The sequence below is a fragment of the Athene noctua genome, chromosome 4 (genome assembly GCF_965140245.1).
Source record: "Athene noctua chromosome 4, bAthNoc1.hap1.1, whole genome shotgun sequence".
NCBI classification, from domain to species: Eukaryota; Metazoa; Chordata; class Aves; order Strigiformes; family Strigidae; genus Athene; species Athene noctua.
In genome coordinates, this window is record NC_134040.1 from 49,344,971 (window position 1) to 49,361,065 (window position 16,095).

Genomic DNA, 16,095 nt, shown 5'->3' on the forward strand with positions numbered 1-16,095 from the left:
TCACACCAGTACGCAGAACTGTTTGGAGAGAGCTTCTTGGTCCAGCAACGTCATCTGAGCTGTTGCATTGGATCCTGAAAGATCTCTGCTGAAGACCTCTGCTGACATCCTCTGAAGACCACTTTACTCTTGCCTGCCCGATGCTAGCACTTCTTCCTCTGTCCTGACCACCCTTCATTTTACAGTTCAGCCTTTCTGCATAGCGAAATTATAGCCACAGCAGAGTGCGAGGCTGCAGCCCAGAAGAGACACACTTTAAAAAAGACCACATAGTAAGTGGTCTGTGTAGTATATTTAAGATGCATTACCGAAAAAACAGAAAAAAACCCCCCAAATCAACCAAACCCCAGATCCTTCTTACCCAGCAGAGCATTGTGAAGGGGTGAAATTATATACACCAGAGAAAACATGGCAAGATTTGGGATGGCCTTCCCATTTTTTATGTGACATTAGAAGTAAAGACTCAACCATCTCTCTGTCTCCTTTTACAGTTTCTTTCTCCATTCTGCTCAGTAAAGAGCTCACCACCTCCAGGCTTTCATTCCCTCTTGTTTTTCATTGCCCCCTTGCTTGGGCAGCAGCTTGGCACTTTGCTTATTGAGCGGAGAGGGCTGGTGCTCAGAACACCCCTGTGTGTGAATGAGAATGACTGGGCAACCAGAAGGGGAGAGGGGAAAGGACATGTCTAATGCAAGGAAAAGGGAAAACTCTTGCACCCCACTGTGGGAGAGAGGCAAGTCGACATCGGCCTGTCAGCTCTTTGCAGCCCCTGAGAAGCAGCTAGGCTTTGATGAGAAACAGGCCTTCGGAGAAAGACAAGAAACTGCCGAGTTGTGCCAAGGTGGCAGGGAAAAACAACAGACAACTGCAACTCTGAACTGTGGAAAAGTCCTGAACTGTGAGAAGTTACAGCCACGTGAACAAGAAGGTGATTGGTCTGTACAGCTTGTGTTAGAGTGGTCTTATGCTGACAGGAGAAAAGGTTGATAGCTGTCTAATTGCTGATTTGCTAATTATGAAATAAGAGCTTTAACGAGAGCATAAGTATGTACTATTGGAAAAATAAATGGACCTGCCCTGCAGAAAAATAAAAGAACACTCTGACTCACTATTTTGGCCACTACACTCCACCTGTACCACACTGAAGAGCTGGATAGGTGTTTCTTCCCATGAAGACTGTGATGAGCCCAAGATCAAACCCGAAATCAAATCTAAACCCCAAAATCTAAGGGTATGTTATGCCTTCTTACAGCTAATGGAGTTCACTTCACCAGGAGCAGTTAGACCTGTGTTGTGTTGTAAACCTCATGCAAAAAGTGGCTTCTTCCACATCTCCTGAATATTTACTCAATGCTCCTTTCTGATATACACAAAATGTCATGCCACCACCTCTAACGTTCCCTCTGAGGACCCTTTACCTGGGCTGAATTTGAGCATTCGACTCTTGGGATAGTAATCGACTCCAGCCTGAGCCGAGCCATCACGGGTGCTACAGCGGACTTTTGAGGTCCTGTTCTGATCCCCTCTCCGGACCACCTTGATATTTAAAACAGCAACACCTTCTGGGCCAGGTGGTTCCCGTACTTGGTATGCAGCTTCTTCAAACTCAATGGTGGGTGCTAGAGAAACAGCAGTGAAGAAAAAAGCCTCAGGTTTATACACCAGCTGACTTTACAGGTGAAGGGCATTCAGCAACTGGGGTGAGCTAAGATCAGCTCCTTTTAGACTCTATCTACACATCTTCAGAGCAAGGAGTTCCTTAAAGCAGGGGCCAAAACTGCAGCTGGAAGGGTTGGCTGTGAATTAGGGCAAGGGTGGGGCAAAACCCAACACATGTATTGGGCTACAGAGGATGGCAAATGATTCCCCCATCCCCTGCCTCCCACTGAACCATGCACCCTCAGATCCACGCCACATGATGGCGCCACGGCCCCCCACTGGCAGTCGCAGCAGAGGGACATGGTGTCCCCCTTCTTCCCCACAGATCTCTCCAGGCTGTGACACTGTGGGGGAAAGGCAACATCTCCTGGGGGAAGCACAGCAACTCTGTGTGCAGCTTCAGAGGAGCAGGAAATGGGACAAATATTGGGTTCAAGCCACTGCTATTCAGTCCCTCCCTTAAGAGCAGTCCAGTGCACAAAGCCATCACACACCAGTGAGCTGCATGCAGAGTGGTGACCATGTGACTGAAGGCATTCATGTCTACTGAATTAAACCACAAACTGTTGACAAGACAGTGCTGACTACCTTGGGACTGCATCCTACACTACAACTACATCCTTGTTGAGTGTCCTCGCTTACCATCTTCATCATTGGTGATGGTTATGGTTGCCATGTCCATCTTCCCAATCCTAGCTCCACTCCAATGGTTTCCAAGTGGGCTACCAAGATAGACCTGGAACTGCTCTTCTGGTTCAAAGGCAGAGTCATCACTGATATAAACACTGCAGTTCTTCACCTAAAGCCAAGTAAGCGGGAGAAAACAGCAAATGTTCATAAATCTGATGAAGCCACTTAAAAGGCATACTGTACTTCACTATCTAGGGTTTAGCGTCTGAGTACTGTCAATTCTGGAAGAAACACTTCTTTTTTTAAGGCTGCTACTTCAGTGTGGACAAACCACACAGCTCCATGATGACACACAGCAGTGAAGACATCTACTTCCACAAACCACCAGCTCTCTGCTACAACAATCCTGAGTCCTACTGACACAGAGGATTTCCATTTCATGTTTTAACCAGTTTTACCATGAAACAAACAATCCTTTCAGAGTCATGTCTTTTTTCCAGGACCAGAAGAATTTGTGACTTTAAGCATCTATGAAACCAGTTTGGATAGCCTCTGTCAGCTCCCTCTGACATGCAGAATCCAGGAGGAGATCTGAACCTCTCCCATCAATGGTTCTTCATTCTTCCTATAAGCCAGGCTCAGCTTACCTTCTCCCCTTTCAAGAAAGTGATGCGAGACTCCTCTGCATTTCTTCTCTCTGCAAAGTCCTCCATAACCTCTGCTGTCTGGCTCTGGGTGTAGCACCTGACCGAGGAGTCATAGCTCAGGTCCCCGGTGCGGAAGATGGGGATGTGCAGGGTACCCTCCTTCTCCCTCACCGTGTACGTGTCCTTGATGAACTGCATGCTTGGTACTGCAGGAGGTAATAAAAAGAGTCAAGCAGCATTGAAGCTACACAGAGACAGGAGTTAAATGAGGCACATACACCCTGGGAGAACTGCTGCATGGAGTCCAATAGTCAGAGAATAAAATGGCAGCTTCACTGTGCCTCAATACAGGATTCAGTTTCAAACAAATGAGTGACCATTACGGCCACCAACCCTCTATAGAGCACAGGATCAGCAGACACCGCAGTGCTTCAGAAAGACAACCTCTCAGTCACCTAACTCCAACAGTTGATGAAACTTGTTCCTTTCCCATCATTTTGGTGCTGTTGCAACGCCCTGGGGAACAAGACAGGGTTGGTGGTATGGGGATGGTGTTTGTGAGGCGTGTCAGGAAGGGATTGTATCACGACTCAGTACTGGCATGGATACTGTGTTTCAAAGTATTATCCTACTGTCTGTGGACAGACACAGCACAAATAGCTTGCAGCAAAGGGCATCCTCAACAAAAGATACAAAGGCAAAAATGATTACAGACGACTACAGTAAATCAGACTACAAAGCATACAGTGTGTGCTTTCCTTAGGCAAGCAAACACGAGAGACATTAAAACACAAGAGGAAGTAATCATGCAGTGTGACTGTCTCATATAGTAAAGGGGACTTTAGCTCACAGAAAGCATAGAACAAGGACTGAGCTCTTAGTAGAGGAGGCAAAGTGAGGCTGAAAGTGAGGGAACACTGCAGGAAAATTCATTCTGCACTCCCAAAGACTCCAAACTCTTGTGGACAGTGAAGCATAGAAAGAAATAGGGCAGCCAAATGGAATGGAAGGGTCCCAGGAAAACAGGCTAAATCTAGCCTAGAAATAACCTGACTTGGACTAGCCTCCTGCTACATGGAAGTGTGAAGGAAGAGGCTAGGATGGACTGGATATACCTGCCATGGATAACTTACCATCTTGGAAGATGTCATTAATGGCCACGATTGCTTGGAATGGCTTTGTCAACTCAGCTCCATGGGGTGAGCTGAGATAAACAACAAATGTCTCCAGCCCTTCTATCACCGGGTACTGCGCATCATCCAGGATTGTCACAGTGCAGAACTAGAAGGGGAGCACAAGTTCTGCTTTTAGAGATGCAAAGCTTTCATCCTTCCCAGCACTCACATTTGGATGTCTAATGTGAAGCCATTATATCAGGCCTTTTCTGAGATCATTAATCAGTGGAAACAATGTTCTAGAAAGATCTGGCATATAATTTCTGAGAATAGGCAGCCATCTTTATCCTGGGAGGGGTGGCTGCTGAACAGATGTGAGTCTGTGCCTAGCAGATTCATTAACAATTCTCAAGTGGCCTTGAGAGAATTTTCAAAACAGGCAGATGACAAATACAGAGTATGCACATAAAAAAGAGAGAAGTGTCACCAGACAAAGCAGACTCCTCAGGAATCACAGTGGCTCCTCACCTCTTCCGTCTTGCCTGGCCTGAACTCTATTTTTCTGGAGCTGGGGACATAATCAATTCCTGGGCTGGCAGATGGAGGGTCTGACATCCGAGTAGCACACCACACTGAGATGGGGGTTGAGAGATCAGGTCCCTGCCGGAGGACTGGGATCTCAATGTTTCCTGCATCACCAGTTGCACATGAGAGAGAACCAAGATGAGAAAGGAGCCGCACACCACAAAGCCACTCCTTTCCTTCATCATGCCCTTCTCCTTTCACTGCTGCTCCTGCACCCAGCACAGGCTACTGCACAAAGAACATCACCCAGCCTTCCCCACAGGGCAGAGGGAAAAAGAGAAACACTCTGCAGATCTTTTACAACTCTGCTGCTGTGCCCTAAATCACCCCCTTCTGATAGCTCTTCCTGGTGAGAGCATACTTTCATGGCAAGCACCCCAACATGGCGTGGAGCAGTGCCGGCTGAGCCCCACTACTCTTCACCTGCAGCCTCACTGACGGTAAAAGTAGAATTCCCCAGGAACACTGTGGAAGCATCGTTGGGACCACTGATGAAGACGTTGGCTGAAGCCCGGCTGCCAATGCGTGCATTATCTGAGGCATCGGCCAATACGATCTCAAACTCCTCCTCTTCTTCGTATTCACTGTCATCGATCAGCGTGATGTCACATGTCGTCATGGTGACACCCGGACCAAAAACAATGCGGCTGTCATCCGCCATCCCCCGGGACTTGAAGTCAGAGCCAGATTCCAGCATATAAAGGCTGCTTCCCTTGGCTGATTTGGGGACAGTGTAGCAGAGGGCAGATACAGTGCTGCTGGTATCCCCTAAGACGCAACAGAAAAAAACCAGTAACTCTATGGCAATACTTCTACTCTCTTGGAGACACCACTTACTTAATAAAGCAGCATTTAGAAAAGAGGGAGAGGAGTGAAAAAGAACACTACCCCTGCTCCTAAACTTGAATAAAAGCTGGCTTAGGTCTGACTTCGAGGCATGCTCTGAATTTGCACCCTTGGCTACTATGATCAGGAAACAGGTGGCACTTGACTATTAAAAGAATATACAGTACAGTGATAAGGTCCACATAAAACACAGTATCTAGATCACAGAGAAGCAGCAAATAAATACAGGGGTTTAGTCCTGCTCATGCTGGGAGGAGAAATGAATCCAAAAGTAAGGAGCCTTAACTGTGTTAGTGAATCCTACAGCATAGATGGAAAAGATAAGAAAAATACCGCCTCTGCCCTGTGTTGTTGCTTGTCATTTCAGCTGCGCCATAAAGCTACTTCCAAAAAATCAATGAATCACCCCAGAGTGACAAACAAGCAAACCCCAAGGAACACCACTTGTTTTGGGGGGCACTGTTATTTGCCTGCCAACAGGGAAGAGTCATTTACCTGAGCCTGGCAAAGGTATATACAGCAAAAACTCCTCAGCAGCTTTGTGGTAATCCTAGTCATGTGATAAAAGACTGCAGGATACAGGCACTAAACTGCTTCTATCAGCTATAAAGTACAGAATTAAAATCCAAGCTTTAGGCTTCACAAGTCTGTTCACAGGTGCTTCACTTCTTTCTGTCACCAGTTTGCTGCTGGCCACAGTCTCGAGGGCTCCCTGTCCACACTCTCTGCTGCGTGGACTCACGACTCTGAAAGTCTTGCCCACAGCAGTGCCTGCAGAGCCGCTCTCCCTCCTGTGCCACAGAGCCCCAGCAGGAGCACAGCAAGTTGTTCTGCCCTGCTTGACCCACCTTTCCTTTCAACAGGAGCAGAGAGAAAACCGGCGCTTTCGCTGACATGGTACGTCTTCCTGTCGAACTGCAGGGTGGGCTCGTCCTCTGTGTCAGTGATGGTGACCGTGGCCCGGGTGATGTTCCCCAGCAGAGCATAGGCTGGCATGCTGAGCTCCACAGCGAAGCTCTCTATGCTCTCAAAGACGTTGTCATCGTTAATGACGATGGTGCAGGCCTTGGTGTCCTCCCGCTCCTCAAACTGCACCTGGAAGGCAGCAAGTGGCCTGCTCTTTGGTCTGGGTCAAACTTTCTGTCTTACTCTTGCCTGAGTCACATACCCTGTGCACAAGTGGCATCAGACCCTGACTTTAACCAAGGATAAATGACTAGCAAAAGACTATCAAAGACAGCAGCAAATGCAGTGTCTAGGCCCCTACCCCTTCTAATCTCAGTCATGGTTTTAAGCCCTTTGCATTATGAGAAGTGACATTCCTACTCAAGCAAGCCTGTAACATTTGCGGTCTGTCAGAATACTGTCAGAACACTGCTGCAAAGTGTGTCTGTCAACATAAAAAACTGATGAAAAAAGAGACCATCTTCTGAAAGCAAATTTTTCTGAAAGCACAAATTTTTAGAAAGAAATAAGGTTGCCTTTGTTTTTATCAGTTCTTTCATCTAGGCGTGATGGCACGAATGGTCAGACCTTCCCTTTCCTGGTGTCCCCAACCTACCTGCCCCGCGTACTCCACATAGTCCTGCTCTCCCGGCTGTGAACCAGAGGTGGAGGTGGCTGTTCCCTGCTCTGTGCGGCACAAGACAATCGCGTACTGGTTGAGGTTACCAATCCGCCTCACGGTGACGCTCACTGAGCCTGCGCTCTCTCTGACGCTGTAGCTGGAAATATATCAAGCAGACACAAATAACAGGCTGGGGAGCAAACCCTATGTGTTTATGCTGATACTGAGCACCAGACGCAGGCTGACTATAGTCTCCATGGAAAATCTGAGGGACACTAATAATCAGGGACTTGGGCAGATGGCAGCTGTTCAGCAACTCTGCTCTGTGGTTAAACCCAGCATGTGCTTCTCCTCACTGACACACACAAGAGTTCCCACCTCCATACCAGCTGCTGTTGGCCACCCCCACCCTCTAGAAATCAACAGTGTTAATTCAACAGGAACCTCACATCTGCACAGCTGTGAGACCCCAGTCCTGATGGGGTGCTGGTGAAAGACAGGCAGAAATAATGGTAACTGCCCCAGAATTTCATCTTCATGTTATAGGTCCAATCACATATTACAGAGCTCAACCTGCCTCACTCCAGATAAGATCCTATCTGTCAGAAGAGCGCTGTAATCCCCGTACTATTTACCTGGTGTATGTAAAGCTGAGGAGAGACCACTGCACATGGAAGATGTTGTCACCAACCACATTGGGTTTGCTGTCCTTCACTAGGAACTGAAAGCTATCCATGGTCTCCTGAACCTTTTCCTCACGCATCACGTACCGAATGAGGCCCTGGTTCACATCCTCTGCCGGGAGGAGACATCCAGTGAGACAACTCAGAAACTGAATGGCAGTTTTACCAACGAGCAGTGCCAAGACATGCATCTGCATGGCCGCAGGGACTGGGTTCTCCACAGGCCCTTTATGCTACAGCAGCTTTTTCTAACTTCCTTGGTCTTACCTGTGGTAGAAGCCAGCCTACAAGCTGTAACAGGATATTCCTTTGCCTAGTCTTTATCCATAATGGCTCATACTTCAAAATAAAGTAAATTTGTAATAGCCTTGATGAAATGCAAGAAATATGAATTCACTTGGGCAGCACATATTTCAGCTCTGTTCTATAAGCTGGCATGTTGTAACTGGGTTCCTTCTCACTGTTGAGATGGTTCGGGCTCCCTGACTTTCTGCAGTATAATACATGTTTGCCAAGCTTGAGACCTAAAATAGCATAGCCTCTTCCTTTTTTTTTTCCCCTCTTTTTCCTTTTTTTTTTTCTTTTTTTTTTCTGAGCACACGGGAGTCCAGGCAAGGCTAGCAGGGCCTGATGAGAAGGGACAGGCAGAACTGCTGACTCCATTTGTACAGGATCTAATGCAGTGTGATGTGAGCTCTGCCAACTGCAGTAGCAGAAATGGCAGTAGCTAAAAAAGGCTGTGCTGTGAGTTCACTCCCAGTGTGCCTGGGGAAGACTTGAGGGGAGCAGCAATCAGAAACAGCACAGTGGCACAGGAAGCAGTTACTCCCTCACCTCCCCTTCCTAATGTGGGGGGGCCCTCAGTCCTGCAAGAGTGAACTTTTCACACGTTGTTGACTCTGCACTGCTGGCTAAACATGATTAGATACACATACAGTATCTACAACTCCTCTTTACTGTCCCAAGTCAAATCTCCAGCTCTAGCAAGTCTGGAGAACCTGTGTGTGCTACAGCACACATGTTGACGTCTGTAAGAAATTACCGGATTTCTGCAATTGAGAGCAAAGTTCAATGCTTACTTTTGACACACCTTTGAGATTTGCCCTTTGTCTTCTCCCCTCCCACCTTTATTTTTTTTTCTCCACACACAAGCTATCTTGACAAACTGAAACAGCTGAAGTAAAAAAGCAACAGTATACAGCCCAACTCCGTACCCTGCGTAAAGGTGGTCACAGTTGTCCCTGGTTTCAGCTTGTTCTCCACATAACCATTTCTGGGACCAGTTGTTATCTCATAGGTCAGCTGTTTGTCATCTGTGTCGGGATCTGTCGTCAATAACTCCTTCTTAGTGATTAGATTGGTTGCCTGGATTAAAGCCAAACCAAGGAAGTAAAACTCTAGAGATCTAGCAGTGCAAGTCTGATTGACTGTTCATCCCAAAAACCCAACCATCCCCTCTGTCAAACAGTGCTCCATGAGGGAGAAGCTAGGGAATATAACACCACAGAGCACAAGAGGGACCCTGAACAGCCAGATGCCCCACAAGGTGTTTGACAGCACCGGAAGGATTCAAATTCTGCCTCACATCTGGTTTGTTTAATAAAAAAACATTGTGGATCAAAGAAAAGCAAATTCAGAACAAGCTGCCCAGCCCTATCTAGCTGGGGCTAAAAGCTATGAAAAATCTTTTGATTTCACCTGGAAACCACCGCTCCATGAACTGTGCTGATGCTCAGGTGAGGCCTGGCTTTGCAAAAAGCATTTTCAAACAGCCTCAACTTGAAGGAGTCACTCAGGACAGTTCATGCTGCTTTAGTGAGCCTGGGCTAGGTCCTCTTTGAAATGACATCACATGGATGTGCCTCAGTTCCACCACATTTTGCTTTCCCTTTAAAAGAAAACACCATTAACAGCCAAGAAAAAAAGAGAGAGAATTGAACTGCCTAAGGCTGCAGGAGTCCTTTTTCTGAAGTCAGGAATTTGAGCTGAGATAGCCACTTCTTAATACAATTTCTTAATACAGTGTCTTGGTTGGCCCTTTTCCTGGGAAGAACCAGGAATTGCAGTTAATGCTGGGTTCTCAAAAACATTCATGAGACAGTTTCCTGGGGTTTTGTTTGGACTTCAGAATAAAAAAAAGCATGTCACAGCAAGAAATCCCTATACCACATTTCTTTGAAAGCCATGTATCTTTACCATGGCTGCTGCAGCACATAATCAAGACTTGTCTACCATCAGCAAAGCTGAAAATAAACCCTGGGGAGGAGGGACAAGAGGCAGGACATGTCTGCCTAGGAAGGTAGGCAGGAGCTGTGCTGCACTGCACACAGTTTGTGCAAGAGTCAGTAAGAGCCAGGCTTAATGTGCTGGCTGATGTAAGGGAAGAAGATGGTCCAGGGACCAATTTTGTGCCTTGGAGCCACATTGCCTGGTTTAGCTAAAGGAGCTGCAGTGCAGGCACCCCTACACACCTCTACCTTTTCCAAGACACTTTGTGGGCCCAGAGGGACATCTGTTCTCTACCACAAAAATAAAAATGCCAAAGGATCAGGATGTTCTCCTGGAACAGCCTGAAAAACAATCTAAGCTGAACCCAGGCAGGCAGTTACCTTGCCATCTATGTACTCCAGCCACTGCAAACCCAGGTTGGTGACAACCCTGGGTGTCCCATCATCCACAGAGAGAATATCCACTTTGAAGCGCTGCGGTGCTGCTGTCACAACCTGACAAAATTTCAGAGAGATGGCTGTTACTTTGTGAGTCAGAGCCTCATCCACCATATCACCAGCTTTGCTCTCTTCAGCTCTGTTGGGATCAAGGTCCCGGGGTGAGTTTGCACACACAAAGGCTGGTACACCAGGGAAGAAGCAAATGGCATCACAGAACTGAGAATACTCAGCCCTTATCTTCAATGGAGCGACAGCAGCTAAGTCTCCCCTTCTCTGAGAGGAGGCAGCTTTCTATTAGCTACAGAATGTCTCCCTCACATCTCTTCTTCTCCCCTTACCTTCTTTCCCCCATCCTCCATAATGAAGAATGGATTGATCCCATCAGACACTGTGAAAGTGAAGCGATCCTTCAGCGAGTTGCTACCATCATGACTGTAGCTGATGCGGTTCTGGTAGATGTCATCCATTGTGAAGGTGGTGGCTTGGTGGTGACGCTGCCCATTGCTGGTGCGTTCGATCAGGCCATGCCGGGGGGGCTGCACGACTGTGAACGTAATTGACTCAGCCTGCACCAAGGAGACAGAGTGGCAAAGCTGATGACATGACCCCAGGACCAGGACAGGCATGTCCTTCCCACTCAAGATGCCTGGAGAGGGATTCTATGCCCAAACAGCTTTCCTAGCACAGTGTTTCCAACCAGGGCCTGAAATGCAACACCACATGCTGCATTGATTCACTGTGAGCCCTGCCCGGTCTTTATCCCTCTCCCAAGGTGGCTATTATCTACAGAACAACCCCAGTCAGGGAGAGCTAGGCTAGACACATCACACTGAACTATTGTTTCGGGTGGTCTGAGATGGCTCCTGCCCTTGTGACAGCTCCTTGAACACAAGAGCAGTTCCCCATTCTGCAGCTATTCTAAGCAACGTGCCCCTTGTCACTTCTGTTGGGGTAGAAGCAGAGATAACCTTTGGGGCAGGATCTTTGGCTCAGGGCAATAACAGGCAGCCAGGAGCTCTCTTGCTGCAGGGAAACTGCAGTGCAGTGAGGCAGAGCCAACATGAGACTGCTTAGCCCCCAGCCAGGCTCAGGAGGAGGGAGAGGAAATGTCATTTTCATCTGCGCTAGGCATAAACTCAGTGTCAAGGCTAGGCATAAGCTCAGTTCAAACCCACAGTGTTCAGAGAGAAGGTGGTACAGGGCAAGGATTAGCTCTGATCACAACTTCTAAACGTTTTCCATGCAGGTTTATTGCTTATGTGTCTGAGAGACATCCTCGATGAAGCCATTTCTCAAGCCAGGGCTTTGTTTTGCTCACTCTCAAAAACATTTATCCATTTATATACAAACAAGCCTCTGACGTTTGTTTGATGTTGTGATCAGACAGGGTATGATCACAGGGAGAGATGAAAGTCGCTATAACCCTTCTCTTTGAACACAAGCCCATTTTTCTGATAGCCCAGACGTGCAGCAGAAGAGTGGAAGGAGGAAGCGAAGGGGAGTCCGGCCTTACCTCTGTGTCAGCATCTGTTGCTTTAAGCTCAAACTCTGTGATGGTTTTTCTCACTCCTTCCTGAACTATCATCCCCAGGCTTTGCACTATGGGTAAGGAGTCATCCACAGGGTTTATGGTGATGTCAAAAGTCTGGCTCACCTGGAACAGGAGGAAAAACCTCTCTTGATGAACTCAGTCTACCAAAAATGCAACTTCATCGAAACAGTATCACTTTAAGGAGACCACGGTGATCCGGAGTTTGGGTCACTTAATTCTGGCTTTGTCTAGTGAGTAAATACGAGCTGATCACGTGATCGTGACCTCTTCTATCCCTCCTCACTAATTTATTCTTCCTCTTTCTGTGATATTTATGGACATCCACTTTTCCCTCCCTCGTTCTACTTTATCCCTCCACCTCTATTTGCAGCTATGATTTTTCTCTTTCAGAAAGCAGGAAGGAGTCATTTCTCAAGAGTCTAACTGTGCTTCTGGGTATGTTGTCAGTGCATTGGATCAAAGCTGAGCTCCAGGAGCAATTGATAAGCAGATGAAAAACAGACACTGAAATCTTGGTAAAGCTGTTTCATGAGACTACATGATAGGTGGCCCCCCCTTACCTTCACAGAGCTTGTGTGAGATCTCTCACAGCAGGGGAAGTAAAAGCACCCACCACCATTGTGAAACGACAAGCCCATGTGTGGCTTGTTTCATTTCCTTTGCTATGTCACAAGCAGCAAGAGGAAAACTGACTCCTATCACATCCTACAGAATCAATAGCCTGCTCTGACTCAGGCAAAAAGACGTGCTGGGACTTACCTCATTTGTTCCATCAGACACAGAAAAGGTGAACGCATCTGTATGCTTTTCAGCGTCACTGGTGTGGACATACTGGATGCTGCGAGAGGCCAAGTCTGCCTGGCTGAAGGAACCAATTCTTGTCCCTAGAAAAAGAACAATAGGGGAAAATGTGCAATAGAAAGAGCAAGTCAGGGCAAAATATAGGGAGCTGGACATATCTAGCCATAAGCACTCAGTCTTGGCTTGTTCTGCTCCAATTCAGGCTGTACCATGAGCCTCAGCTGAGCCAGGGATTTAGCTGGTGTGGAGCCTCCTAAAAGCTCTGCTCAACAATGTTTAAATTATGTAGTGGCACCCCTTCTGCAAAAAGAATGATAGACTTCTTACCAGGCTTACAATTTTACAATGGCACCTCACACTGCCAGGACACCCTGTTGGTGATGGGCCTCTCAGGGCAGAGGCCAAGAGAGAAGCTGTGAGAAAAATGGTAGATGTAACACTTTGATTTTCACTACTGTGCAGGACTGATCTAACCATGGCATTGCTGAGTATAAGCAAAAGGATTCCTGGCCTCACAGCAGTTTTTGAAAATGCCTTTGAAATCTCTGCTCTCTTTTCCCCTCTTTGTACCCCTGCATTTAGAACAGACTAAGCCTCATTTTTAACACTGACTTATAGTGACATCTTTACAGGTCATGAGGTGTGACACAGACACAGAAAGGTACCTGACAAGCATTTTAAAATGCATTTGAGCTTTTAAGTCTTACTGCTGCGTTCGACAGTTTTACTGCTCTTAACAACAACAAAAACCCTGACAAAAAGTTTTTCAGCAGTTTATCATGCTAAATGGCTGCTGACAAGTATTGGCCACACTACAGAAGATAGCAGGATCTGATATAAATAAATGAGCCAAAATTGGACGATTAGCCAAGGTTTCCCTCAGAGCTCATTAGCTTTAAAGGTCTGTGTTCTCTTTTGAACACTCCAGCACTCTCTGCTTCGGTTTGGGTCATTTAGATCATGAGAACAACTCTTTCACAGTGTATGACTCCATCTTTCTTAGTCCGTCACAAACATGAAAAAGCACAGAAATCATAATCATCACATTTTATATAATAGGAGGAATAAAATCCTTAATCCAGCTCTTTCAGGTCTCCAAAGTACAAGATTCACTGTTTAGTTTGCCATTTAGACAAAAATATTGCAATTTTAAAATTTTCTCTCAGCAGGGGATTTGCTTATTATAACTTCCATTCATTTTTCCTACCCTTTCAATGTGCTTGCCAGAGGACATCTTACACTGAGATGAGGCAAACCACACACTAAAACTGAGCTGGTACAGGGACTGTCTGCACCTTGAAAACACATAGCAGGTATTTCCACTTTAATCTCATGTCAATGAGAAATCTAATTCTAAGAAGACATAATCTTAGGTGCATAATCTAAATCAGAAGAGCATATTATATGATAGCATAGATTTAGACTAATTCAATCAGAGAGGGGTAGGATACTCCTGCTGTCAGTGGGCATGGAAGACAACTCTAAAAATCAGATCACATTTGCAAGTAATTACTTTCTGAGTTTCACAGGGTTGACCAATACCCCCTCTCTGAATTACCAGAATTCATTATCCAGTGTATCCACCACACCACAACATAGCTTCCTTTTAAACTAACTCTGCAGTTAGTTCCCTTCCTCTCTTCAAAGTACAACTGGGAGAAGAGGCTGGTATTTAGGGATCAAGGGACATACTGGCTGAGAGGGGGGGTGGAAGTGAGTTGTCTGTTCACCAAGGTGGGCTCTATTACCATGGACATTAGGGGATGGATTCTTTTGGGCTTTGTACTATATGTGGTCACAGAAAAGGTTTGCCTGTCATGCAGATGCAGCAATAAATCCTGAAAGAGGAGATTCACACAGCAGCAAGCTGAACTGATCTGCAAAGTCCATCAAGCAAGGTTACCACGGGGCATAAACTCACCCAGAGGCTGAATAAATCCTCATCTGTGATTATTGGGCTGCCTTGCCTCTACTCACCCCATTCTCCAACTCTCTGGGCTAATGACCATTTGATTTCTAACAGGAAACATAACTCTGTGCTGCTGACTCCAAGCACATTTTTCTCGCAGTAAATCTTTAGAGCACAAAAGCCCTCCAGTGCTATGCTGCTAGGAGCACCCAATCGAGTAAAATAGTGACCTGCTAACCTGGGGAGGCCGCATGCTCCAGGTGCCCCAGCTGTGGCTGCCTGGTGAGCTTGTACAGGAGCTGAGTTGGCTCACTGTCCTGGTCAGTGGCAGAGAGCTGGAGGGTTGTGATTGTCTTCGCTGAGTTCTCATCCAAGACCAGCCCTTTGTTGGTGATTATGGAAGGAGGAAATCTATCCTCTGAAAGGGTTAAATACAGAGCTGAGTTAGGAGACAGTCACCCTCCTTTCCTTGGTGTTAATTCAAATCAGGAACTTGTGTTCAAGCAAAAGACAACATAGATACAAACAGCCCCAAGAGTAGTATTTCCAAAACAGGTACTCTGGACCTTGGCATTAATCAAGGGGATAGTAACATTATGTCTTAAAGACAATCTAGACAGTATGACGATAATAAGGGGAATTTTTCTACACTTTTCAGTAAGTTTGTCAGAAGCCAAAGAACTAATGCTTACATCCACAAACTCTCCCCATGCCCCAAACTTCAACAGCCTTTGAATTAACAGCAAATAAAAAGTGCATCTCAAGAATTATATCTTTATTTGGATGTTGGGATTCAAGAGGACTTTCTGCGAGAGAATGGCCATGTGAGCAATCCTATGTGAGAACAAGACTGATAAGAGCCTCAGCCTGAGCAAGAATGCGATAAGGATGTGACCCTGAATAAGGGGGGAGAAACTCGACGAGACAAACAACCCCCAGAAGGGGTTGGGATGGAAAAGGAAGTTACAGGAGGCAGGAAGCCTGGCAAGGCTGATGTGGCACTTTTTATCCAATCATAAGAAGGTTTAAAGCGCGGGCTAAGTTAACTGTCCAGTGTGTGGGAGAACGTTATAAAAGGGCTTTCTTAGTTGTAATAAACGGGCATTGCTTGATCACATTGGTCGTGTGCGTGCTCAGCTCTCCCGCACTTGGAGTACACATGGAATAGGAATCTATGAAGGCCTCAGCTTTGCAGCAAAGAAAATGTAACTTCAGCACTATCGTTTACCTAATACACTAATATAAAAAACCTGGTCCGTCAGTTTGTTGCCATCTGCATCGATCACATCAAAGGTGAAGGCAAAACTTCCGCCAGGATCCCCCTTCTTGTGACTGTACACCACTTGCCCTGGAGAGAGGGATGGGACAAAAGAGGTGGTTTATTACAGGCTGCGTCATTTAATTCTTAATTTGGAACCAGACTGGCACTATA

General features: G+C 46.4%; 1 protein-coding gene across 5 annotated transcripts in view; it reads right to left on the reverse strand.

Moving 5' to 3' along the window:
* The window catches only part of FRAS1 (Fraser extracellular matrix complex subunit 1), a 177,290-nt gene that overhangs the window by 12,703 nt on the left and 148,492 nt on the right, over window positions 1-16,095 (reverse strand). For 3 of the 5 annotated variants that reach the window (XR_012633576.1, XM_074905270.1, XM_074905272.1), the window contains 16 exons: window positions 15,892-16,011; window positions 14,902-15,081; window positions 12,713-12,837; window positions 11,915-12,055; window positions 10,740-10,967; window positions 10,342-10,455; window positions 8,947-9,097; window positions 7,685-7,844; window positions 7,044-7,206; window positions 6,331-6,577; window positions 5,060-5,404; window positions 4,580-4,740; window positions 4,070-4,217; window positions 2,937-3,142; window positions 2,302-2,458; window positions 1,419-1,619 (listed from right to left, as the gene is read on the reverse strand). Coding sequence is in view for 4 of the 5 variants with exons in the window: in XM_074905270.1 (XP_074761371.1) it covers window positions 1,419-1,619; window positions 2,302-2,458; window positions 2,937-3,142; window positions 4,070-4,217; window positions 4,580-4,740; window positions 5,060-5,404; window positions 6,331-6,577; window positions 7,044-7,206; window positions 7,685-7,844; window positions 8,947-9,097; window positions 10,342-10,455; window positions 10,740-10,967; window positions 11,915-12,055; window positions 12,713-12,837; window positions 14,902-15,081; window positions 15,892-16,011 (2,847 nt within the window). In the remaining variant the exon portion in view is untranslated. Of the gene's footprint in view, window positions 1-1,418; window positions 1,620-2,301; window positions 2,459-2,936; window positions 3,143-4,069; window positions 4,218-4,538; window positions 4,741-5,059; window positions 5,405-6,330; window positions 6,578-7,043; window positions 7,207-7,684; window positions 7,845-8,946; window positions 9,098-10,341; window positions 10,456-10,739; window positions 10,968-11,914; window positions 12,056-12,712; window positions 12,838-14,901; window positions 15,082-15,891; window positions 16,012-16,095 lie in introns of those variants that run through there. The other 2 variants (XM_074905273.1, XM_074905274.1) reach the window with 2 other exon arrangements.